General features: G+C 41.0%; 1 protein-coding gene across 1 annotated transcript in view; it reads right to left on the bottom strand.

Moving 5' to 3' along the window:
* Window positions 1-25,082, bottom strand: part of TPPP (tubulin polymerization promoting protein) — a gene marked incomplete at its 5' end in the record, with an annotated part of 52,808 nt that overhangs the window by 10,484 nt on the left and 17,242 nt on the right. The window contains one exon of the mRNA XM_082328224.1: window positions 8,622-8,775. Within this exon, the coding sequence (XP_082184350.1) occupies window positions 8,622-8,775 (154 nt within the window). The remainder of the gene's footprint in view (window positions 1-8,621; window positions 8,776-25,082) is intronic.

The raw sequence follows: 25,082 nt of genomic DNA, 5'->3' as shown, positions 1-25,082 counted from the left end.
GCAGTAGGTAAGGTGCTAATACCACTCCTTACCAGAACCTATACATTTTAGCCATGGTCTTCCTGGCTACACTCTGTCAACTGTAATCATCCTTCCTCAGTTCCTCACTGAAACTGAAGGGCTTTCTGTATTTGCTCCTTCAACCATAAAAACTTTCGTATCTAATAGCATTTCTTCCTAGAAAACGTTGCCATAGAGATTTGCTTATGTAATTAAAATGTTCTGGGAGCCTCCAGAATCAGCACCAACGCTAGCAATCTTAGCAAGGTTTTTAAAATTATTTATTTGCTGGTTACATCCAGAACCTTTGTAAAGAATGAGAATCTAAAACTGACTATGAAATGGGAAAAAAAAAAAATCCCAAAGGGAAACTCTTTCCTTTTCGGGGGATTATACCAGGACTCCATACCAAAATGACTTGTTTTTTAAATTCATGGGAATACATGCGTATGCGTTAAAAAAACCTGCAGAAAGTCAGGAACAGAGATCAAGCTTCAAAGAACAATTTGGATTTCATTCATGTGTCTTCAGTTTAGCATGCACACAGACACACGCAAAAGAAAATGATAAGCAACTCCACTTCAATAAAGCCAGAAAGTAGCGAGTAACACCATTTTAATTAACCAGGTGATGACTTTCAAAGGAGTGGTTTCCAGTAACACCACTGGGGTGTTTTAACACTGCAGGTCCTAACTCTATACATAGCACCTTCTCACCAACTAGCAGTCCAGCTAGAGCTAGACCAAAATACATTAAGAAGGTGCCTTGTATGTGACATCACTTCCAGGAACAATTTCAAATTAGTCAGTTAAACCTGCCTGGCCCAGATCTAACTCCCAGCAAGGTAAGACCATGTAGTGCCCAGCCAGAAGGGGCAGATCAGGTGTGGCACGCAGCATTTACAAGTGACCCAACTCCAGCTCCCAAGCATTTCAAGACTCCAAGCAACTACAAATCATGCGATCTAGCAGCCTGATCAGCACGGCCTTCCACAAAGTTGAAAACAAAGTGCCAACACTTCTCAGAGGAGGAGTTCTACAGTCCTATAGGTGGTGAAGACAAAACAGAATAGGGAAGATAGCACAGACTCACAGGGGGGGGTTTTAAGCTGGGGTGTTGGTGAATCCTCCTTCAGCTTAATGTTACAAGCAGTCTTGAACGAGATTTGTTCTGACTCAGTTGTAAAATAGTCCTCTTAAACTTCTAGATAACGGGAAGAACACAAGAACTGGGGTCTCCCAGTTCAAAAATCAACCCATTGGTTTTTATTAAAAAAAAAAAAAAGTTGAAGGAAGATGAAATACTGCATCAAATGCAGCATGCTTCCGTTTACCAGCATCACATCTTAATTCTTTTAGTAGCTTTACACACATAGGCAGATTAAATATAGCTTAATGACAACATTTACGGTATGTTAATCTTCTTTACGAGATGGATGATCTCTAGCTCCTGTCCTTATTTGAGGAGTCAAACAACATACATACATATCTACATGCTTTGTTCCTATAAAATTTCCACTCTAACTTCAGAACAGCAAGTTAATTTCTGCTGTCTATACAGGAAGATAAAGAAACAGACATGGTTTTTTCCTGCCACAGTCATCATATACCATAACCAGCCCCCTGGCCATCTTGGTAGCCCTGTACCGGGCTTGTTCCAGTGTATCAATCTCGTGCTTGCACAGGGCAGCCCGAGACTGGGCACGGCTCTCCAGATATGGTCCCACTAGTGGCAAACAGAAGGGAAGGATCACTTCCCCAGACCTGCTGCCTACACATTTGCTCTTGCAGCCCAGCCAGCATGTGGCTACCCTTCCTTGCTGCCATGACTCCCTCACTGCAAGGACTGCTGCTAACTCATGTTCAACTGGTTGTCCATCACGACCTCCAGAGCTGCTTCCTAGACTGTGGGCCCGCTATCCAGCCCATACCTCACCAATTTGGGGCGACTGGAGCCAAGGCCTTGCCATAATCAAGGCATACTACACCCCTTTGTCCACAGTGCCAGTCAGTTCATCATAGAAAGCAGTGAGGTCGATCAGGCATGACTTGCCCTCGGCAAATCCACGCTGGCTGCTCCAAGTCACCTTCTTGTCCTTTGTGTGTTGAGAAAGGGCTTCCAAGAAGATTTGCTTCACAACCTCCACAGGGATTGAAGTTGTGCTGACTGGCCTGTAGTTACCTGGATCCTCCTTCTTGCCCTTCTTGAGGATGTGTGTGATGCTTGCCTTTTTCCAGTCACTGGCGACCTCCCCCAGCTGCCATGGCCTTTCGAACATGATGGGGAGCAGCGTTGCAATGACACTGCCAAGCTCCTTCAGCACCCTTGGATGCATCCTACCTGGTCTCACAGACTCGCGTATGTCTAATGGGCTCAAGGGATTCTTCACTCTGACTTCCTTTACTGTGGGTACTGCGTCACGCCCACAGACTCTGCCAGCAGGCTCAGGGACCGGGCAACCCTGACGGCAAGCCCTACCGGTTGAAAAGGGAGGCAAAAAAAGGCATTGAGTATCTCTGCCTTTTCCATGTCCCTTGTCACTAGGTCCCCTGCCACACCAAGCAGTCAGCCCACACTTCTGCTACCAGGCTACTCACAGAAACCTCTCATGTTGTCCTTCACCTCCCTCACTAGTCTCAACTCCAGCTGAACTTTGGCTGTCCTCACTCTGTTCCTTCATGCATGGGCTATATTCCTTCCACATAGCCTCTCCCTGCTTCCACCTCCTGTGTACTTCCTTGTCGTGTTTGAGCTCAGTCAGAAGCTCCACGTTCATTCACGCTGGCCTGTTGCCATGCTTGCTCGACTTCCTGCAGACAGGAATGGACCGCTCTTGTGCTCTGAGAAAGCTGTCTTGAAGATCAACCAGCTCTCCTGGGCCCCTCTGCCCTCCAGGGCAGCTTCCTGTGGGAAACCGAACAGGCCAAGATCTGCCCTTCTGAAGTTCAGGTTTGTAATGCTGCTGTTTGTCTTGCTCGCTCCTCTCAGGATCTTAAATTTTACAGTCACCTGCTTGCTGCAGCCAAGGCTGTCTCAGCTCTTACATCCTTAATCAGTTCTTCCTTTTGATTGTGAGTAACAGATGCGGAGTATCTCCTCGAATCATCGATCATCCACTTTAAGAAATTTTTTTAATTAATTTTAGAAATCTTATGGATTGCTTACTTCCAGTCATTTTAGCTTGGTTAATGTCACCCGTGAGTACCAATGCCTGGGATTGCGAGTTTTTTTCCACCTCTCTGAAGAAGGCTTTATCTGTCTCCTCTTCTTGATCAGTAAGTGTGTAGTAGATGCCTACTATAACATCATCTGTGCTGGTCTGCACTCTGCTCCTTACCTGCAAGTTCTCTACTTGCTCATCACCTGCCCCAAGGCAAAGCTAGATGCAGTCAAGCTAAGCCGTTACATAGATCACAATCCCTCTTCCTCATTTTCCCCACTGTATTTCCTGAAAGGTCTCTGTCCATCCATTGCAGCATTCTAGTCAGGAGAGCTGTCCCACCACACCTCCATAATCCCAGTGAGGTCATAGCTCTGCAACTCTTTTGCCCTGCTTGCTCTCCATGCTAAGTGCTATTGTGTACAGGCATTTGAGATGGGCCCCAAGTCCTGTTGCATTTACAGAAGCTTGAGAGCCTCGCTTGTCAAGCTTGTCACCTAGACACGTCTGCTCTGTCCCTTATGACCTTTCCTCTTCAGATTGTGATAACCTCCCATACCCAGTTTAACACTCTCCTCAGTAGATTAGCAAGCCTAGTTTGCACAGACACTCTTGCTCCACTCTGTTAGATTTATTCCATCCCTGCTCAGTAGCCCTTATTCCCCTGGTCACAGGAGACAAAGCCCTGTCTGCAACACAAGCCATACAGCCAGGCATAGTCCACTTCCACCCAAGCTTTCCTCCTCCCTGTAAGGACTGGGAAGGCAAGACCAGAGCTCCATGCCCTTCACTCTCCCCCAGACTTCTGCAGTCTCTCTTGATATGCTCCAGGTTACTTTTGGAGCAGTACTGTTGGTACCCACAAGGAAGAGGATGAAGAGGTCCACGGTAGAAGGCTGGACAAATCTTGGCAGTGCATCTGCAAGAATCCCAGATCCTGACATGTACCAAACAACAAAACTCCTGAGACATCAGGTGGGGTCAGAAGATATGTGCCTTGATCGTCCACAGGAAGAATCTCTGGTAACTGTGACTGGTACCCATTGCTCCTGACACCTGGTACAGCACTGTTGCCAGGGTATGGTGACACCCGTTACGGAACAGGGAAGCATAACAGCACATAAAATATTCTGGATGGCAAAAGCCATGGTCCCTCGGTGGTCAGGGATGCCTCCTGTGACTGTTCACTCAACTCTTGCTCAGATTTTGGCTAACACACAGCTCATGTTAAGGCCTGATGTATGCTGGGAGCAATGCCATTAGGTCAAAGCAAGGGCAACATGTAGGCAGGACAAAATGGACAGGAAGAGATAAAGATCATTATGCAGCCATTATCACCTGCATCTTGCTGTCTCCTGCAGCCAAAATTCTTGCATACTGATTATCTGGCAGCCTCTTCAGAATCCACTGACTTATGAAAATATAGTATAGACCAAACCCCTAAACTGAGAGGTATAAATGCATCAGGTTATCCAAAAGGTTTTTAAAGCTGATCCAACAGCAGACAGACTGCTGAGGCTTTCATGCTTCCTGGTGTGATACAGGGGACGCTCACACTGTGACAGAAGAGGAAAGGGGGAGCACCCTCACTGTTGGCTAGAGTACTGTGACACCCCCTCCATGGCACCCCCTCCATCGTTATTCTTCTGATGATTGAGTGACTCATGTACTTTTTAAAGTCAGAGTCCAGATTATGATTATTCTATTGCATGCTGATTATTAAGAATTTGACCTGATTCTGCAGAGGGTCCAGGTGACTGAAAAGTATAGGTAACTGCAATTTTAGGTAATAGGAAAGCTATCCTAATTGCTAGAAATTCTATGTAACGATAAGCTATGCTGATTACTAAAATCTTTCTATAATAATAAAGCTCTAATTATAACTACAAACCTGTGGCCAGTTTTACCAAGGATCCTTAAAAAGAACCTGCCTGTCCCCATAGTGTCAGGTAGTGTTGGGTGACACTGTCACTCATTTTTTCCCTTTTGTATGGAGACTAAGTTCAGGCTCAGCTGACTATGACGGGTCCTGTTGATCCTCACCAGCGCCCAGAGTACGACACCTACTCTGAAATTGGAGATCTGTAGGTGGAACAGACCTGTGACAACTTCATGTTGCCAGAAGTCACAAGCTTCCAGCCTTCTCCATCTTGACAGTCTCCGTCCACTTGGTCTCCAGCTGTTGCTCCTTCCTCACCTTGTGTAGCGTGGGCTTTCCAAAAATACCATGTCAGTCTCCTCTTCATCTTCCCCCTTCATCTGGAACCTCAGGGCCTTGACCACAGCACATCTTCCACAACAGGCCACCACTGCCCAGCCTTCAGGGAGACACAGAAGCACTCTGCAGCACAGGACCTAGATAGAGGGGTCCTCCCTCTGGAGCCAAGGACTCTGATGTTCTAATGGTAGTCCTGTGGACTACTACATCATCTTAATGGATGTCCATGTGCTGGACAGTATGTCCTGCAGCATGTTGAGACCACCATTGTACAGTCTTCAAGCAGACCCACATAGTCTTGAGTGGAATTTCTGAGCCTCTTTGCACTCCTGCTGCAATAACTGCTACGTCTCATTTGCTGTGCTCTGTGGGCTGCACTCTGGCTTCCTTGCTCTTTCCCTAACAGGTCCCTGTTTGTGAGAATACAATCCTGCCCACATTACCATCACCCTGAGCACCCATCACCTAGCTTTTAAAGTGCTGTCACTGCTGTACTGCCCTGCCACCCACATCACCCTCACACCAAATTTGACTGGACTGGGCCCTGAGCAACCTGATCGAACTTTGAAGTTAGCCCTCCTGTGAGCAGAAGGTTGAATGAGATCATCCCAGGTCCCTTCCAATTGAAATTATTCCACATTTCTATGTCAGGGACCCTGTTGAATGTACACTGAGGTTCAACTGGTTTCATTTTAAGAGCCAGCAATGACCAAAGCAAGTATCTGTTCTACAGGAGGTGCAGAAATGCATTCAACATAGTTACAGCACACAGCTTTTGGTACAGGAAAAGAAAGAACCTCAGTCTTGCTCTTGTAGCCTTTGTGTAGGAGTGAGGGCAACTAAAGGGCCCTAGACTTCATCCACATGTCTGATTGTAAACTGTCAAAGATATATGACCTGTACTGTATATTCTACTGCCAGATCACTACCAAATGAGCTAATAAAGCTATGGCTTAATTAACCCCTATCACTTGCCTGTTGTTTTTCTTCCTGTGTGACCAAGCCAACCATACACCTTCCATTGCAGATTAGAAAGTAGCTCAAAATTTCTCTCAGTTTCAATGTCTGGCTGCTGAGCCTTCTCAACCACATCAACCACATCAACCACAAGCAGAGATTTTGGTAACTCTACAACATTCTGAAGGAGAAGAAAAAATAAGCAGAAGAAGAAGAAGAAGAAAAATCTTCTATCACAACATACACTAAAATCCTCATTGTCTGATGTGAAAGAAAAATTTCCAACCATCCTGTTGAAGCAGTGGTTTCCCCAGGCTGCCATTCAGTACAGACATGTTGCCCTGCCCACCGATCCACCCCCCGCCAAAACAGAGAGCACAAAACATAAGAAGTTAAGACACAAAAATCTCCAAACGCTGCTGAAGTATACTTATCCACAAGCCTCACTTAATCATGCTTTCAACTCCTTCCCTAATATGTTTAGTTTAAAGTGTCAGTAGTCACACTAAAGTTTTCTGCCTGAAACCTGAACCAAATCTACATGATCTACAGCAGAGCTATACAGGCACACACTACCTGGCATGGCAGAGTTATTCTAGAACTGTTTAAGAAAAGCTTCATATAACTGTCTAACCATATAGAAAGCAGTTCAACTTAAAATTTCCAGGACATAAGACTTCCCAAAGTAAACAAAGCGTTACAATGCTTGTATATAGATTTCACACCTGCAATCCCAGGTTGCTGGGGGGAGAGTGGCCGTGTATTTATTTATTTTAATGCCTTTAATATCCAAGTGTTTGGGTCATTTTAACACCCAGGAACTAAACTACCATGATAAAACAAACATAAAATTTGGGGGGTTTTCCCCCACACACTCCCAGCCTGCAATCTCCCTCCCTTTAAGCTCTGCCTCCTGCTCCTTACTTTGCCAGCAAGCAGGAGAGAATATTGTGATCCCCCCGCTCTCCCATTATTTCTTCACTTCTCCAACTCTCCCCAGGACTGCACATACAATAGGAGTACAGGCAAGCCTCACACTGCTGGCTCATATTCCCCCTCCATTCCTCTCCCCCTGCTGCTGGCACATTCATATACCTCTGCAGCACCTGTATTATACCACCCTGCATCTGCAAAGCTCTCTCATCACCCTGTCATCCATGCAGAAAGAGGCTGTTCCCTTATTAGCAGCCATTGATCATTTCAATATCTGACTGCTGAAATACCAAAAATGGAATCAGGAGTGAGGCCTAGAAGAATGTGCACAAGTCAAAGGGAGAATCCCTGGAGAGATGAACAAGTTCTTCAACCTCACTAAAATGAGTGAAGGACAAAAAGGAAGGATCATTATTTTAAATCTGTATCAAAACTACCACTTGTTTCAAATGAGAGTACAAGAGTAATAAAGTCTTTTAAAAATCTGACAAATTGTACAACTCAAAAGAGATCTCTCCACTTGACATTTCCACTGTTCATTTGTGCAGAACCAGTTTCTGGAAAGATTATTTACAATTAGATTTTCATTCACAGCTCTACAGCCAAAATTCAGCAGGATCACAAATTTTAAGCAGATGAACTAAATTTACAGGACTATTCAAGTTGATGGTAAACACTCCAGTATCTCCTAAACTACAGGGTAAAAGCTTGCCTAACTTAAAAGGACAACCAAACTTATGTACACTAGGCTTTATAACTTCCTTTTCATACATAAAGCTTAATGCCAATATTTAAAAAAGAAAAAGAAAGAACATTATAGTTCTGACAGACTTGGAACAAACAAAAAACAAAGACCAGACCACACGATAATTATTCCCAGATTGCCAGTGTTCTGGGATTCACGTGGTGTATTAAGTGGATTTACAACATCTTTGCTTTAGTCTTTTTGGTATTCCACACAACATCTTAGAACTGTTTAATGAGGTTCTAAATTTAATTCCCTTCTACTCTTTTTGATTTGGATACACCACTCTTCATGAATGTTTTTATGTTCTAACCACACACCTCTTTCTATGTTCTCACCTCTCCTTGAATTTTCCTGACCATGCTGTTAGGTGGTACTACAATTCCTAGCAGAAGCAATGACAGTGCCACACAAGAATACACCGTAGTGCAACACTCAGCTGTTGCATAATCTTTGCTCCCCCTCGGCTCAGCACAGCTGTTGCTTTCAGGCCTACAGAGGCACGCTGCTTGGATTTGTGGATTGTGAAGGGAAGCAGGTGAATATAACAACACTGCAGTAGAACAAAGGACAGCTAGAACAATCCGTCCATTAGATCAGTAACGTACCGTTACTCCAGATATAATCGGGGCTTTTCCTTCAATTAGTTTATATATTTCTTGAACTGCTTCCTCATCACTCTTGTCTTTAAATCGCTTCTTGGAGAGTTCTTGAAGAGCTTCCTTAAACTGCTCAAAAGTGATAGTTCTGGAAGACTTTCCCCTGTCAAAACACACAGAAATTGAAAGAAATTACAAGAGAGCACAACAAGCATGCCAAGAATAGCAGAATGGTTTCAGTTTACCACAGTGAACAACAGAAAACTGCAATGGAACAGGAAGACCCATGCAGGCCATTTATGGTTTCAAATAAAACATATCCCAGGAACATCACTTTCTTTTTTATGTACATCAGTAGGACAGCACTTTAGAAACTCCCCCTGATGAATGTTCAGAAATAAAGAGGAAATAAAGGGACCTGGCCTGCTGTCAGAATGCCTGCAGCTCATCAAATCAAATATAGTCTCATTTGGTTGATCACTTTTAAAGCCTGCATGCATAAAAGACAAGAACTGAAGCATCTTAGGTGAGTTTTGTTATTTAATATTTTTTATTCCTCTTTGAATAACTGGTTATGACATATTATTCATAGGTCACTGTTTATGTATTCACAAGGAAATTAAGAATAACGCTGCTGTGTAAAGCAAACTATTGAAAAGCATTTAAAAACTTGAAATTCCTCTTCTATTAAAAAGTGACAAATTTTAAAGTGATAAATTTGAATTCAATACCTGCTTTCCTTCTTAGACCATCAGCTTCATAAAACATCCACAGGTTCATGGAAAACACAGTATAGCAGTCTGATAAACTCATAAACCCCCAGAAGTTCAGAGCTGAAGACTTGCTGTTATTTTCACTAACAGGAAGCCCATATTTCCACACTAGTAAATTGCTTGCTTAGGTTTACTTTTAGTGGAGAAGATTTTGCTATAGCAGCCTACAGTGCAAAACCTGACAAGCAAAGTGGGAAATTCACACTTTACAAACATCTATTTATACAGTCACTCCTGCAGATCTTTTATACCCATCAGGCCAAAGGGCTCAATTGATAAAACTCTTACAAAGAAACTCAGCATTCACTACAGAGATGTGTTTAACCAAAAGGGGATTAATGCAAGTCTGTTTTCTAGCATTTTAAAATATTCAGTTTAGGCAGGAGTTAATGTAGTGGAGTACACACTGTTCCTTTCTTTTCCCTAATATGAAACTATTTTTAGTATTCCTCATTTTAAAATTCAGGTATGAGGCCACATCATTAGTGAGATTACTCACCACTAAAAAAATTTTTTTTCTTTTCTATGAATTATATCACATACAAAACACACTGTTTCCTGTATTATTAACTACAGATTCCCTGATCTTTAGAACAAGAATTTACACATCAAAATTTAGCCATATGTTTTAAGCTAAAATTTAACAGATCAAACAGAAAAATTTTCAAAAAGATGTTCTGATACTTACACTGATGTAAGCTTAAATAGTACCATCTTTAATAGCAAAAGACATTTTCAATTGCTTATAACATTATGAAACCGTCAAAGCTGAAGAAATATTTGAGAGTCCATGTTGCTAGGAAACATGCTACTACATGAGTTTTGTTTGCCACTTAAGCATTTCTTTTTATGCCAATTTAGAGAGTATTTCAAGCAAATCAGGAGACAAAAAACCAAAACAAAACCAAAAAAATACAATCAACACCACACAACCCAGACCAGTCCTTTCAACAGTGACAGCTGTTTATACAGGGATAAATGATAGATGCAAGGATAGAGAAAGTGTGCACTGGCAACAGACATCTCAGGCTAGAAACACTATGCATAGAAATGTAATTTTAACTCAAGCATCACAAAGAGCCACTGTGAAGAGCAATTCATCTATCTATCATTGATTTATCTTTGATCTTCTCTCAGATACCTGCAGAGGTCAAATCCCCCTCAGCTGGAGGGTGCCCCCACTAATGCAAGGGGAAGTGAGATTTCTCAGTTTTAGACACCAACAGTTAGGAAGTGACTCCTACTTCAATTAATTAAACACAAAATGAAATTTTATCCCAGGCTTTTAAAAGAAGGAGAAATTGGTTATTCACAACAAAATTCAACACTAACAGAATGCTTTACATACCGTTCATTACCAGTACCTTTTATTTCCAATGCAGCCCAACATGTAGCAAATCCCTACATCCCTCACACTTCCTATTTTAGCCAGAAATAAATTTTATCTGTTTTTTGACCAAAACTTTTTTGTTTGCAACTACTTGTCTCCTTTAGGTGAAGCATATGCTGGAATATCTCACGGAATTAGGTAGTAAAAGAACATCATGACAGTGGAAATGAAGAATATAATCCAGTATTTCATTAATCAGAAAGAAACATGGAATAAACTGCAATTAACTACCTGGAATTTGTCCAGGATTCTCATTAACAGGATTAACATCCCTCTTCTGATGAAACATGTCCAAGAACTTTTAACTAGCTCAAGCGGTCCAGACTTCATTTTGGTTTGCCTCTTATTTAGAAAAAGATGGCACTGGTGTCCTGGTTTCAGCTGGGATAGAGTTAATTTTCGTCTTGGTAGCCGGTATGGGGCTGTGTTCTGGGTTTGGGATGAGAACAATGTCGATGATGCACTGATGCTTTGGTTCTTGCTAGGTAGTGCTAAGCTGTTGCTAAATAGGTGCTAAGTGGCGCTCACACCGGTCAAGGACTTTTCAGCTTCCCCTGCTCTGCCGGGGGCACAAGAAGCTGGGAGGGGGCACAGCCAGGACAGCTGACCCAGACTGGCCCAAGGGCTATTCCATACCATATGACGTCATGCTCAGTATATAAGCTGGGGGAAGAAGAAGGAAGGGGAGACATTGGGTATGATGGCGTTTGTCTTCCCGAGTACCCGTTACGCGTGATGGAGCCCTGCTTTCCTGGGGATGGCTGAACACCTGCCCGCTGATGGGAAGTAGTGAATGAATTCCTTGCTTTGTTTTGTTTGCATGCATGGTTTTTGCTTTGCCTATTTAACTGTTCTAATTTATTTTACTTCAATTATTAAACTGTTCTTATCTCAACCCACGAGTTTCCTCCCTTTTACCCTTCCAATTCTCTCCCCATCCCACCGGTGGGGAGTGAGCGAGCGGCTGCGTGGTGCTTAGTTGCTGGCTGGGGTTAAACCACGACAACTGGCAATCACTGCAAAGCTTCAGTGTAACACCACACTAAAACCCTTGTTCACTACAGACTCACAGCCAAGTCTAACATATAGACCTTTTGAATGCAATTTTCTGTAGCGCATAGGTTATCTGGAAGTCTCCAATCAGGATTGCTACAGTTTAGCTTGGATCATCAGTCAGGATCATCACAATGGGAAAGAGAATGACTGCTTTCAGCAAAACCTGTTGAAGTTCATGTTGACTCCTTTTATTTTTACTAACACATGTAGAATTTTTGGTTCCACACTTATCAAATAGAAAAGCATGACTTTTTTTTTTTTTTTTTCCCCTGTATTAAAAGGAAAATACATAAATAAGGGTGCCAAGAGGAACAAAGAGCATCTCCTTCTGGTCAAAGACATAGCCATTCCTACCTCTCACATTTGGTCTTTTCCCTGTCACACTAACATGGGGAATGGAAAGGAAGTTTTTTCCCGTCTAACTTAAGATGTAACCACAAATTGGATACATACATGAGCAAAGTAGTATTGTTGCTGAACCCAAAAGAAAAGGAAGTGTGCATCATGGCAGATATTCTTTACCAGCAAAACACATTGATTGGAGTGACACTAAAAACAGGATTGGGAGAAAGGAATTTTTGGAACTATAGCCCAGGTAGAAGTTTCCTAAATAAAGCAGCTTTAATTTTGAAATTCATTATCTTTTTCTACACTCCAAAAACATCCTCTCTCCCCCTCCCATCTATTACAACATCATGAAGCCCATCTGAAAAGCATCATAATTAACTCAAAAATTGTACAGTTGCAAGGTACGCCAAGTCTTGTGGAAAACCCTAAGAACATAACCCATGATTAACTTGTGTTCTGGCACTTTTGGCATGCCATGTACGGTACACGTATGCCATGTACGGTACATGTATGCTATGTACCATAGCATCTAAATTACCAAGTAGCAATGCTACAACCCCTCCCATCTGTAGTGGCAGGTCTCAAAGAGCTCTGAGAAGCTGCTGCTACCATTGTTACCCAGCAGGACTGCATGCTCCTACCTCTCTTTTACCTGTACAGTCATGGGTTGAATGCAGAGGAGAAAACAGTCTAAGTAGGTAGAAATAACAGAGGCAAAGTCTCTCAATGAACTTATATAGCTCTCGATTTACACACTCTTAAGCTACAGGATTAGCCCCCTCCAGGTCCACAAAAATGCGCTGCGGAGAAAGACTTCGGTGTACTGGCGGACAAAAAATTGGACGTGAGCCAGCAATGGGCACTCACAGCCCAGAAAGCCAACTGTATCCTGGGCTGCATAAAAAGAAGCATGGCCAGCAGGTCTAGAGAAGTAATTCTGCCGCTCTACTCTGCTCTGGTGAGACCCCACCTGGAGCACTGCCTCCAGCTCTGGAGTCCTCAGCACAGGAAAGACATGGACCTGTTGGAGCGGGTCCAGAGGAGACCCACAAAAATGATCAGAGGGACGGAGCACCTCTGCTATGAAGAAAGGCTGAGAGAGTTGGGGTTGTTCAGCCTGGAGAAGAGAAGGCTCTGAGGAGACCTTATTGTGTTCTTTCATTATATAAAGGGGCCTTATAAGAAAGATGGGGATGGACTTTTTAATAGGGCCTGTAGCAATAGGACAAGGGGTAATGGTTTTAAACTAAAAGAGGGTAGATTCAGACTAGATATAACGCAGAAATTTTTTATGATGAGGGTGGTGAAACACTGGGACGGGTTGCTCAGAGAAACATTCAGGGTCAGGTTGGACAGGGCTGTGAGCAACCTGATCTAGTTGAAGATGTCCCTGCTCATTGCAGGGTGGTTGGACTAGATGACCTTGAAAGGTCCCTTCCATCCCAAACTATTCTATGATTCTATGAAAAATGGTAATACTATGAACACTGCATGACACACAAGGCAGTTGTACCCTCAGTTTATTTCCACCATTCTTAATGCCCTGTTCACATTCAGGAAGCCCCTTCCTGATGCCAGCTTTTCAGAGGTCATGAAGTTAAACAAAAAAAAAAAAAAACAAAAAACAAACAAAAACCCACCTAAAAAACCCCAAACAAACCAGTTTCTTTCTATTAAGCAATTGCTACAAAGAATCAGCTTCTTTGTGTATATTTGTAACTTGTTTTTAGAAGCTCATTATAAATATCTTGTTTCTATGGGAATAACAAAACAAATACATTAACTTTCCTTTTCCAAGTGTTACAAGTTCAAACAACTTGTCTACAATTAAGTATGCCAAGGGCGATCTCTCAGCTATTAACGCTCTTCTCTTAGGTTTAGCACTCCAGAGAGTTAATAAAGACCTAGAAATAAGATAAAATACTGTACATTAAAAAAGAAAGGGGGGGGGGGGGAAGGAAAGAGATGAATGAAATAGAAGGAATGTGTGAACAGCTACAGAAACACAACCCAATCAGACACTGGAAATGCAAATTAAAACTATCTGACTAACTATAAGACAAAATGGAAAATAGTAACAATAGAGGGAAGGTGGGAAAAGGAAAGGCTTTTACAAAAACAGACATCATAAGCTTGGCCACCTCAATGAAAAGAACAAAATATATGTAAGAGGGACATTAATAATATAATTTTTTTAAAGCCCTGTACTTTATTATGACACAAAGAAACCTTATGTTTAGGAAGGATACATTCTTACATGCCATTCTATTTTAAGCTCTGCTTCTTACAACAAACAGAATTACTCCAATGCATCACTCTTCTGTGGAGGAAACACCGTATTCATGGTACATTCATGAAAGTTGCTTGTATCTATGCTTACCTTTGGGAGCAGACTGAACATACTTAGAAGAATTTTAGGAAGCTTCCCCTCACTTCCCCTTCCTTGGTGGGTCTCTCCACATGTAACCACTACAAATGGGGAGATTCTGAACTAAAGCTTGAATTCCTCAGTTTGCTCTTGGGAGCCCAAGTTCACATATGTAAAAGCATCAGTTCTGAGCCCAGACATCAGCATAGTGAACATGAAGTGTAAAAGACCAAACATTGGCCCAAAGTAGATTGCAATAGCAAGTGACGCAGTTTTCGTTTGCAAATATTACTAACAGTGTCCTGTGTTCATAAGATTAGAACAATGCAGTGTGAAAATGTACCGTTGCCAATTAATATTTCTGTGTTATTTGGACTTGAATACTACGTGGATTAATGGTTGTCTACAATTTTAGCTGAAAAGAAAAGCTAATACAAATACACTCCACGTACCCAATACACAAAATCCTTGACCAATATTCGAAATCTTTATCTCCATAGCACTATTACAGTTCAGTGTTAATACAGCAAAGTCTCCAACTTAATAGTTTACTGTCTTAATCTCTGAGCTACCAAAAGTCATCCCATACTCCCATCCCAGAAGGTCACTTTTCCTTTCAGTTTTCTTAGATTGAAGAGGGGAAAGAAGATGTAAAAATACTGAGAGAAGCTTCTATTCTTGCTAGCATGCCAGAGAGGATTACAGCAGGATACACTAACCAGGACTGTTGTATCATGGAAGTTGTCATCTACCCATAAAGGTCTAAGGAGTACAGAAAGTCTGACAAGGGTCTGAAGACAGCAAAACTAGAGGTGGGAGCCTAACAAATGTTTCTGCATAAACTCTTGTACAAGGAGTTTTGTTTGTAAGGTTTATTTAGTCTAAATTCACCATGGGCTTGGGTGTCTCAGTCAAATGAGCAGTCAAGCAAAACTCAACAGCATCATCTCTCGTAAATCAGAACAAACAGGATTTTGGGTACTCCCTATATTTATTTCCTTCCCAAGGCAGTCTCATTCATTCAGAAGACAGAATGAAGGATTGCGCTGGCAACAGAACGCCCGAGTGGCTTATTTGTCACAGTTTTTGAGTTACTGGCACAGTAAGTTTCATCAGGCAATTTCTGATTCGCCACTACTGCTCCCACATCCATGTAGGTAACTGCTAACCAAATAATAAGAAACACTCCTGAATTATAAGAATTAATCATTTAAATTATTCAAATTAATCATATAAAGGTGTCATGATAACACTGAGAACAGACCATAAGTCAGACTTTTTACCCCAAACCCTAACAAAGGCACATTTCCTAGTGACATTCAGACCAGACTTCGAACTTTAGCTGTTTCTACTTTATCTTAACAAACAAACAGAGGGAAATCAGAAGTGTTTCTTCTAAAACATGTTTGGTTTTTTTGTTTGGGTTTGTGTTTGGGTTTTTTTTGGTTTTGGTGTTTTGGTTTGGTTTTTGTTTGGTTGGTTGGTTGTTTTTTTTTAAAGTTAAGAGAAACAATAGAAGGATCTTGCTCAACTTGTCCAGAATTTTTTACTTTTGTTCCAAGAGCAATCTGCCATACTAAAAACTCGCCAGAGCTGAAACTCCCTGATTTTCATACAAATAGATTTTTCTAATTTACCACTTCACAGCAGCAACTTTATGATTATTACTGTGTTTCCCAAAGCATTCACTCCTGTTCATTTAGTAGAACTGACATTTATTTTTTTCTTGCTACTTGTGATAACACACCAAGTCTTCTTGATATAATCTATAAACATAATGTATATTAATAGCACTGGTTAGTGGTATTTGTACTGTACACATTGACAGGAAAAAGGTACCACAGACAAATTCCTTGGAGCAAAAAAGGTTTGTACTGGTCTCTGAAAGACATCACTCATCTAACAGATGTATTCTTTTTTCCAAGAATGTCTGCTGTAATGTTACCAGCACAAAGTCCAAGGCTAGCCTAACCTGTTTAACCAAGAAGCGGACTATGCCATGGGGCTGGTAGTTTATTTTTTTCCTTTTGTGGTTTACAATTTTCACTTTCTGCTCCCTTTGGGCTACACAGCTCAGCATTTTTACTGGCCATCAGCCCCACAACTCACAGTCAAAAAAAAGTCCCAAACTACAGCTAGGTCCCTAGGTAGGCTAACCAGGCTGCTAGAACCTTGCAATCTAATGGAGTATTTAACATATCCTATGAAGATCTGTTTCTTGCTACATATCAGTCAAGAACAAAATTACAAAATTTAGATATACAATGCAAAAAACTTACAAACAAAAAAGAGAACACAGTTTCTTGGATAAAACTGAACAATATATGACCAAAGCAGAGACTTGTGTAAAAATTGGACAAATATAGGTGAAGGGAGAAGGGGGTGGGGGGGAAGGAAAGATACTGTAATACAATTCTATCAGGTTCTTTGTACTGCACTATCTAATAGGTCTAAAGAAAGGTGGTTGTAAAAGAATCAATTAAGAAAATAAAACTTGAGGTATCACCTTGCATCAGAGACTTTTGCCCAGTTAATGGGTAGAACTGGGATACTGAAATACATCTGGATGTTGATGCAAGCAGGAGTAAATAGGCAAATTGTAAGGAAAGAAGATATCCTTCTGGAAGATATCCTTAGAAAAATGATCCTAGGAAGAAGATACAGCAGAGATCTTCAGCTAAGGTAGTGGCCGCTTCTGGAACGCAGGCACCTTTGAGTGCATGGCTATTTACCAGAAGTGGATTCCCTTGAGTGCAAGATTAGGACTGACAAAGGACATCCAGATGACCTTCACAATTACTCTATAAATATAACTTCTAGCATCTCGGTCAAGTCAGACATAAGGAGTTGGACTGAATGGCTTCATATACCCCACAATCACAAGGCAATGCCATCATCAGTTTTCTCATCATTCCAGGACAGCAAAGCAACAAGAGAGGAACAAAGCAAAATGGAGTGCAAAATGCTCTCTCTGTATCACAGCAATAGTCATGACTTGCAGAAACCTCTCTGGAGTTAGGGAGTGGGGAGCAAGGGCAGAAGAACACACATCGTTCACTCAGGAACTGAACCTGGAAGTGCCAGTTTCCCTCCAGGTGCTTTTTGTCTCGTTACTGAGCAAGGGTAAAGAAGAGTGTGCATAGTTCATTATAAGTATCTGAAACTGTGACAGCTTATGAACTGCCATGCTTTGAAAATCTGAAGCAAGAGGACTTCAGCAGCTCACTAAGCCAGCAGTCGACACCTTTATCAGGCTTTATCTTAACCTAAATATTTTAGGCTTCTCTCATGAAAACTCTCTTCTATAATTGAAGTTAACCTTTTTCTCCTCTTAGCTTTATTTTGGTAGCATTTCCTTCTTCTGTGCTTCACTCACAGTGAAAATCCGTTTCCATTAAAATAAAATCTGAAGTTAAAAAAAAAAAGGGGGGGGGCAAACCCAAAAGCTATGAGCCTATCAGACAAAATAGTATTGGGAAGGGAATGAAGAGGGGAGACTGGAGAAAGAAAATGACTTGGCAAAAACACGTAGTAGGTAAAAGGTTCCAAAGGAAAGCAAACCTCTGAATGAGTTAAAGGAGTTAAAGAGATTAATGGGACCCAAAGAGGATGTGGAAAAGAAAACATCCAAGCAGAAAGTAGGCCTCATAGTTATATAGGGCTTAGAGGAAGAGATGAAATAAGCTTAAAAGAGTAGCAGAATCCACTTGTTTGTGGTTTGTTTGGGTTTGTTTTTTCAGTTTAAGATAATAAAAATAATGTTATATCTGGATATTTAGGAATAAAGATCCATGTCATGGTTAGCTACTGATAAAAAGCTGCAAAGGAAGTATTCGGAAAACTGTGAAGCTTGAAGAAAGTGCATGCCCCAACGTATGTCAGAGGAGTTTGCATTGTTCATGACAGGCACATACCTGAGTTTGAAAAGAGAGCGAAACATGCGCTACCAAGTACTCTGGGAGGATTTCAACTTCTCCTTGCTAGTTGGTATCATACAAAGAAGAGAGATGTTCTGGCTGTCAATCCCCTGGACTCTACACAAAGAATGTAATAACTGTATACACACAACGGATAAAAGATAGTAATTTTATCACAAACATATTGCTTTTATCCTTAGAATGCTGTCTACTTCAGTGAAAGAATCCAATAAATGACACGCAACTTGCGTGTTGTTGCAGAGCGTGTTGTTCAGTAACATAGAAATCCATCTTTTGGGTACATGAAGGACTGGCACTATTTGTCTGCACAACTCAGGTGGAAGTTAGACATTAAAGTACATAGCAGGGGGAGTGAAAGCGGCAGGGAAGTTAGCTGAAGTACAGAAAGATGTAAGAAATGGACAGCAAAAAAAGAGGCTGCAGACAGGTCTTAGACCCAAATGGTAGGGGACAAACTAGTGCTGAAGCAGGAAGACAGTGCCTCAGAATCAGGATTCTACAGATATGCTGGTTTCTTCTCCAGAGCGCTCAATTTATTTGCCATTCTCTTTGGTTCTTGTCATCTTAAGGATATGCACTAGGAGCAGAAACTGTTAACCACAGTGTAACAACCTAATACAGTTCACAGCTGCCAGGGACACTGCTGACCACATCCAAAATATGAAAATCCAAGAGGATGATGTCATAGTGCTCATTAAGTCAGATTCATACCAATAAATGAAGGCAGTTAAGGATAGCTGAAGATTTACTAACAGTTCTCAATAGCTAATCATTTCATCTGTCAGTCTTCCCCACACTGTGATGAGCTTACTACACAAGCTAGTGATAAGAAGCTATTTTCTTCTATTTTCTTGTAATACTACTTAGCAATTTATCTTTCAGAGAGTGATACAGCCGCTACAGTTTCAAAAGCTCTTTCTGCTGTTGAAGCGCAGAGGCTTATGGCAAAGGCGTTACAGCTGAGAGGACAGGGCAAAGAACCAACATTACCAGTACTTCCTCTGCCCGTTAAAGCAATGCACGTGAACTCATTGCTTGATAACCCAGGGAAAAGAAAAGCAGGAAACACAGGTAAGGCATCCTTCTAGAGCTCACCAGCAATCCTGTATGAGCTGACACATCTCATTCATGTCCCGGGAAAAAAAAAAAAAAAACAGCAGCTACGTTTATTTTGATTCACTGTCTCCTGCAGCGTGAAATATTTGGTTAAAAAGGAGACCGGTCTACATACAATGAAACAATGTCCAACACAAACACTGTTGAAAGGAAACAATGCTGCATGGCCAAACACCCTCTAATTTTCAGGACTTCTGTTATATTATTAACATGAATTTGTATATATACATGACAATCAGAGATAGGAAAAGGACGTAACCCAATGAACTTTTGTGTTAGCACCCAGTCCCCTCAGGCTTTTGATAGCCAGTAACCTTCCTTACTGCTTTCTCTCCACATCCAGTATCTATGTTTTGACTGTATTGACAAGCAGGGAAGACAAGTTACCTCTTTTGATGAGACCAGTTAACCAAGAACAGGACATGGCATTTGATAGAGGAAAGAAAAATTAAATCTCCACAGTAGAAATCGAAGTTACATAAGATAGTGCTATTGTTATTAATGAGACTCAGAACGGAAAAGCTCAGTATCTTACTAAAGACTAGATATATGATACGACATCCTACTCGAGTCAGACAAAATTCAAACAACTACAAGAGGTCAAAGAGCAATGACATTATTAAATAGGCCTTGACATTGTAAGGTCTTAACTTATTAAATCTCAAGATATTAAAGCTTAAAACATGCTTTCATTAAGAACTGAACTGGACCTTGAAAGTAAACCATTGCACAAGGAACAGAATAATAACTGAATCCAACTCATTATTATGCAACAGTGAGGATCCAAGCTTCTTCCTAGCAACATATAATCTGAAAGTTTTGCTCCTCTCAGTTTTTCCTTAAAATTACATTAAAAAAACCAAACTTGTATGTGCTGCTAACTTTCCTAGAATTTCTTTCTTGTTTTCGTCCTGGGATTTTATGATGTTTCAGTAAAAAATCTAGCTCCACATCTTTCCAATGTCTAGTATTATGAGGGTTTTTTAATTCCCAGGCAGGATCTTTATAGCTACCAAAATGGCCATTTCACCTAGGTGTGTCCAATCCACATCAGAGCGACATGAAAAGAACAATGCAAGATGTTGACAAGGCAAAGGGTGTGTATTGGGGGGACATGTTTTAAATCGCTATGAAGCTCAAGTAAAACTACAAGTGCAATTTAAACATTTTAGTGCTTGTTCCTATAGGGAAAGATGTCTAGAACACTCTGTTCCAGTGAGGCCTCTGACAAAACTCCCATCCTAATTCAGAAGTTACACTGTTCACTATAAAGAAAAAAGTCACTGACTGAGGACAAGAAGAATGAAGAGAAAGAAATGGAAAAAGCAAACTAATTCACATAGAGCATATTCACTCTATTTTTCAGGCACTGCAGCTGTTTGTTAATGGCCATACTGCCAAGACACAGCAAGTTTACTCATATTTCGTGGCTGAGAAATTTAGAAAGCACTAGCTGATAGCTGAGGTACCCAGCTCCCCTCCAGCTCCAGGACATTCCCCCCTACTCTCCGAGTAAATATTTCCAGTTACAGACTGGTTTGGGGTTTTATGGAGTGAAAAGTATAATACTATTTAATACTATACATAAGAACTGTCTTTGCATCGCTACTTCTGAAACACAATTTAAACATTAAGCAACACAGTTTGATGTATTTGGGGACTGTGATAGCAGCTCATTGCTTCCAAAAATGCTACTATGGAAGCCAGAGCATCAGTCTCATCTAATCCAAGGTGGGACTTTCCTTTAGAGTTTAATAACACAGAATTGAAAACCAACAGATTTTTATCAGACTGTCCCAATAAGAAAGTATCATTGTCAGATGGTTTTACAACAGCAACATTCCAGCTTTTCAAGATTTCAGAGGGTTGGAATTTTTTCCATGTCAAATCACACATAAGCATGAAAGCAATTTCTGAACCCAGTGACAGCTCAATGACAGTGAACTCTCCTGAGAGGTCAGATATGTTCATGTAAGTAAAAAAGTGTGTGTATGTGGGAGGGGTTGTTTTAGTGATCCTGAAGACAGGGAGAAAACACGGATGTATGTATATCTGCAAACGTTTTCTGCTGGCAACAGGAGAAGGTGCAGCATTAAAAACAGACAGCTGACGTTAACTGAGAGCACAAGCTCAGCCTATGGGAATCATTGACCATGGATGGAGATAGAAAGGTGTGAAATCAAGAATGACACACCAAGTGAAAGAAGAATAAGTGCAATGAACTAACTACGATGGCAGTCCATATCCAGAGGTCACATGCAGAGAAACCCATAAGACATCTGTTTGTCATAACTAACAGCCAAGGACCAAATCACAGCCTTCAAGAACGGAGACTTCAGACTGCAGGTACACACACAGCAGAAATATCACAATTTCTCTTTCAAGCAAAACAAGACATATAACTTCACTAACGAAGAAACTGCTCATGCCTCCCCTTCTGGAAGATTGCCTTCCCACATTAAAGGGAAAATTGAATGGTCACAGGAAATCTCTAGACGTGCAGATGGTCTCCAGTCTTCCCATTCTATGTGCGTTCCTTGTATATGAGATTTAAATCTGTGTTAGGACTCCAACATTCACAACAACGTCCTGCTCCCCATATCCCCCTTATCTTCATGTCTTCTGAAACAGCAGTTAGAGACTTAAAATTACTAATGCAATTGTCTGCATTGCCAGCAGTCATCCCCATTTTACAAAACAAAAAGACTTCAGAAAAACAGGCAGAGCGTGGCCAAAACAGTCTCTCAAGGAGTTATCAATGAGAGTAGGAGAATATTTGAAGAGATATCCACCTGAAGAGAACTGTACTATTTAAAAAAAAGGAAAGCAGAAAACCTACAGTTGTTTGATGTGCAAAATATTCGTCCTAATCTTTGCCCACAAGTAAAAAAAGCACATACAGAGAAAAGAAAATTGCACATATTTTAGATGTATACAACTGACATTTCAACACTTTAAATCATGTTTTGCTTTGTGTACAGCATTGTTCAATCATCTACAAACTTGCAGACATCAAGTTACTTCAACCAGGAACAAAGCTAGTTAGTTCACTCAAAAACTGAATGCACACAAAAATTTGTGGAAAAAGTATTTTCCTATCATTTGGAAAAAAATGGGGGGAAAAAAAAACAGGAGAGGGGAAACAAAACAGGAGACGTATGAGTCCAAGCTTATTCTTGCTGATACGAAAAATTAGGAAGTAAGCTGAACTTAAACAAGTACTGTAAGTTTGTTTTTTTTTTTAAATGTCCAGTCTTGCATTTTGTAAGTCTTCTTCACATGACAAAACAAACTAGAAGCCAAAGGTATTCCAGATACCAAATCCAATTTTTCAGAAATATCTCTAAATTTGCTATTGTTCTTCTTTGGTAGACATCATGCTTTCCAGTTCAGATTATATACAAGTCATCTAGAACACTATGCGTGTAAATTAGGGTTTTTAAGCAACAAAGAGTTTTAACTGGTGAACATGGTACTTTTGGAAACCACATATGCAAAATTGTAACCCACTCAGAAATCATGTTGAAAATTAATTCTCTAAGGTGGAGTGTTCAAGAGAATGTCAGAAGACAAATTCTACGTCAAGAGCACAGTTTTGCTCAGTTCACCTTTCGCAATAGCTTCAAGATGTCCTTGCATAGTGAATAAACAGGGGAGCACCAAACAATTGAATTCTTCTCATGGCACATCATAATAAAATGCTTTCAAGTTAACCTGAAACTGAAGCATAGTGAAAAACAGCTCAACAAAAACAAGCAGGCCAACATTTTTCAGAGAGCTGATGCTGCAATCAAGTGACAAGAAACCAAAAAACCACAGCAAACCAAACCAATAAATAACCATAAACCAAGGCTGCTTCCATTCAGACCAAAGAATAAATGTAAGACAATTGTCATGTCAACGGGATCCTTATTTAAGCACAGTGCTTTGATTTTTTGTATGGATCCAAAGAAGCTAATTTGGCTTTGAGTGGTCTGACTTCATACATATCCTACATTCTTGGAAAAAGCTCTGTTGCAACATTAACATAAAGCAATGCTGCACAGAAGTTAATTCTATCTGCTCACTCAAGCATCAATGTAATTTCCAGAAAAATCTTACTGTTCTTTTGCAGAACAGGCACTGACATAACTCCTATGAGAACATACAGAGTTATCAGCAGTTTCTAACTGCCGGAAAGTGCAAGACTTTTTGTGTAGAAGCTGAAAAGACTCTTAAATACCAAACAAACAAACAAAAAAAAAAAGCACCAGGGGAGACTCGAGGTCGACCCCTAGGGTTTTGGAGTCGGGGATACAGAGGATCCAAGGCTGGCTATACTCCAACTGAAAAAAACGATACTGGCAGCATGTGAAGGGGTTTGAGCTGCTTCAGAAGCGGTTGGTACTGAAGCACAGCTCCTCTTGGCACCCCGACTGCCAGTGCTGGGCTGTATGTTCAAAGGGAGGATCCCCTGTACACATCATGCAACTGATGCTACATGGAGTAAGTGGGTCGCACTATCACACAACGGGCTCGAATAGGAAACCCCAGTCGCCCAGGAATCTTGGAAGTGATCATGGACTGGCCAGAAGGCAAAGATTTCAGAATATCACCAGAGGAGGAGGTGACGCATGCTGAGGAGGCCCCACTGTATAATAAGCTACCAGAAAATGAGAAGCAATATGCCCTGTTTGCTGATGGGTCCTGTCGTCTTGTGGGGAAACATCGGAGGCGGAAAGCTGCTGTATGGAGTCCTGTACAACAAGTTGCAGAAACTGATAAAGGAGAAGGTGAATCAAGTCAGTTTGCAGAGGTGAAAGCCATCCAGCTGGCTTTAGATATTGAAGAAGACGACAAGTGGCCAATGCTCTATCTCTGTACTGACTCATGGATGGTAACACTTGTAGCTGGTCTCAAAACATTACTGCTCACGTGTGCCATAGAGATATACATAAATTGATAGGTAAATACTTGCTTTTCTGTTATCCATGTCTTCTAGTCAAGTGCCAGTTCTGGACTGCTTCCCTCCTTATTAATTTCTCCTACAGAAAGAGAATTAGGGCTGCGGGTAGCTGTCAATGCAGATGGGAAGTCTTCAGGCTAAATCATACAGCAGCAAAAGCTATATAACACTTGCATATAAGAAAGGTGGCGCCTCATTTCTTCTACAGATCCACAAATCTAAAGACAATATGTATGCTATTGCCAATGCAGAGAATATTCTTTAATAAATTCCTCTGCTATGCCTCTATCATTTCTCTTTACCATATCTTGTGGAGATACGTACCTTTGCACAACTTAGGGAAAAATAGCTAATGAATCTGCCTACTTACTTATGTTGTATACCTCAAGAGCCATCTCTATGCACTTCCCATTCCAACACAAAGTTGCAGTAATTGACAAGGCAACCGTCAATCCAAATGAAGATTTCCCTACTAATCATACCAAGGAACATCTGCAGGAAGCACAATATACCTCACAAGTAATAAGCGTAGACCC

Source organism: Platalea leucorodia (genome assembly GCF_965183815.1).
Source record: "Platalea leucorodia genome assembly, chromosome: 1".
NCBI classification, from domain to species: Eukaryota; Metazoa; Chordata; class Aves; order Pelecaniformes; family Threskiornithidae; genus Platalea; species Platalea leucorodia.
The sequence above is the reverse complement of the archived record's forward strand: the minus strand, read 5'-3'. Positions and strand labels throughout refer to the sequence as shown.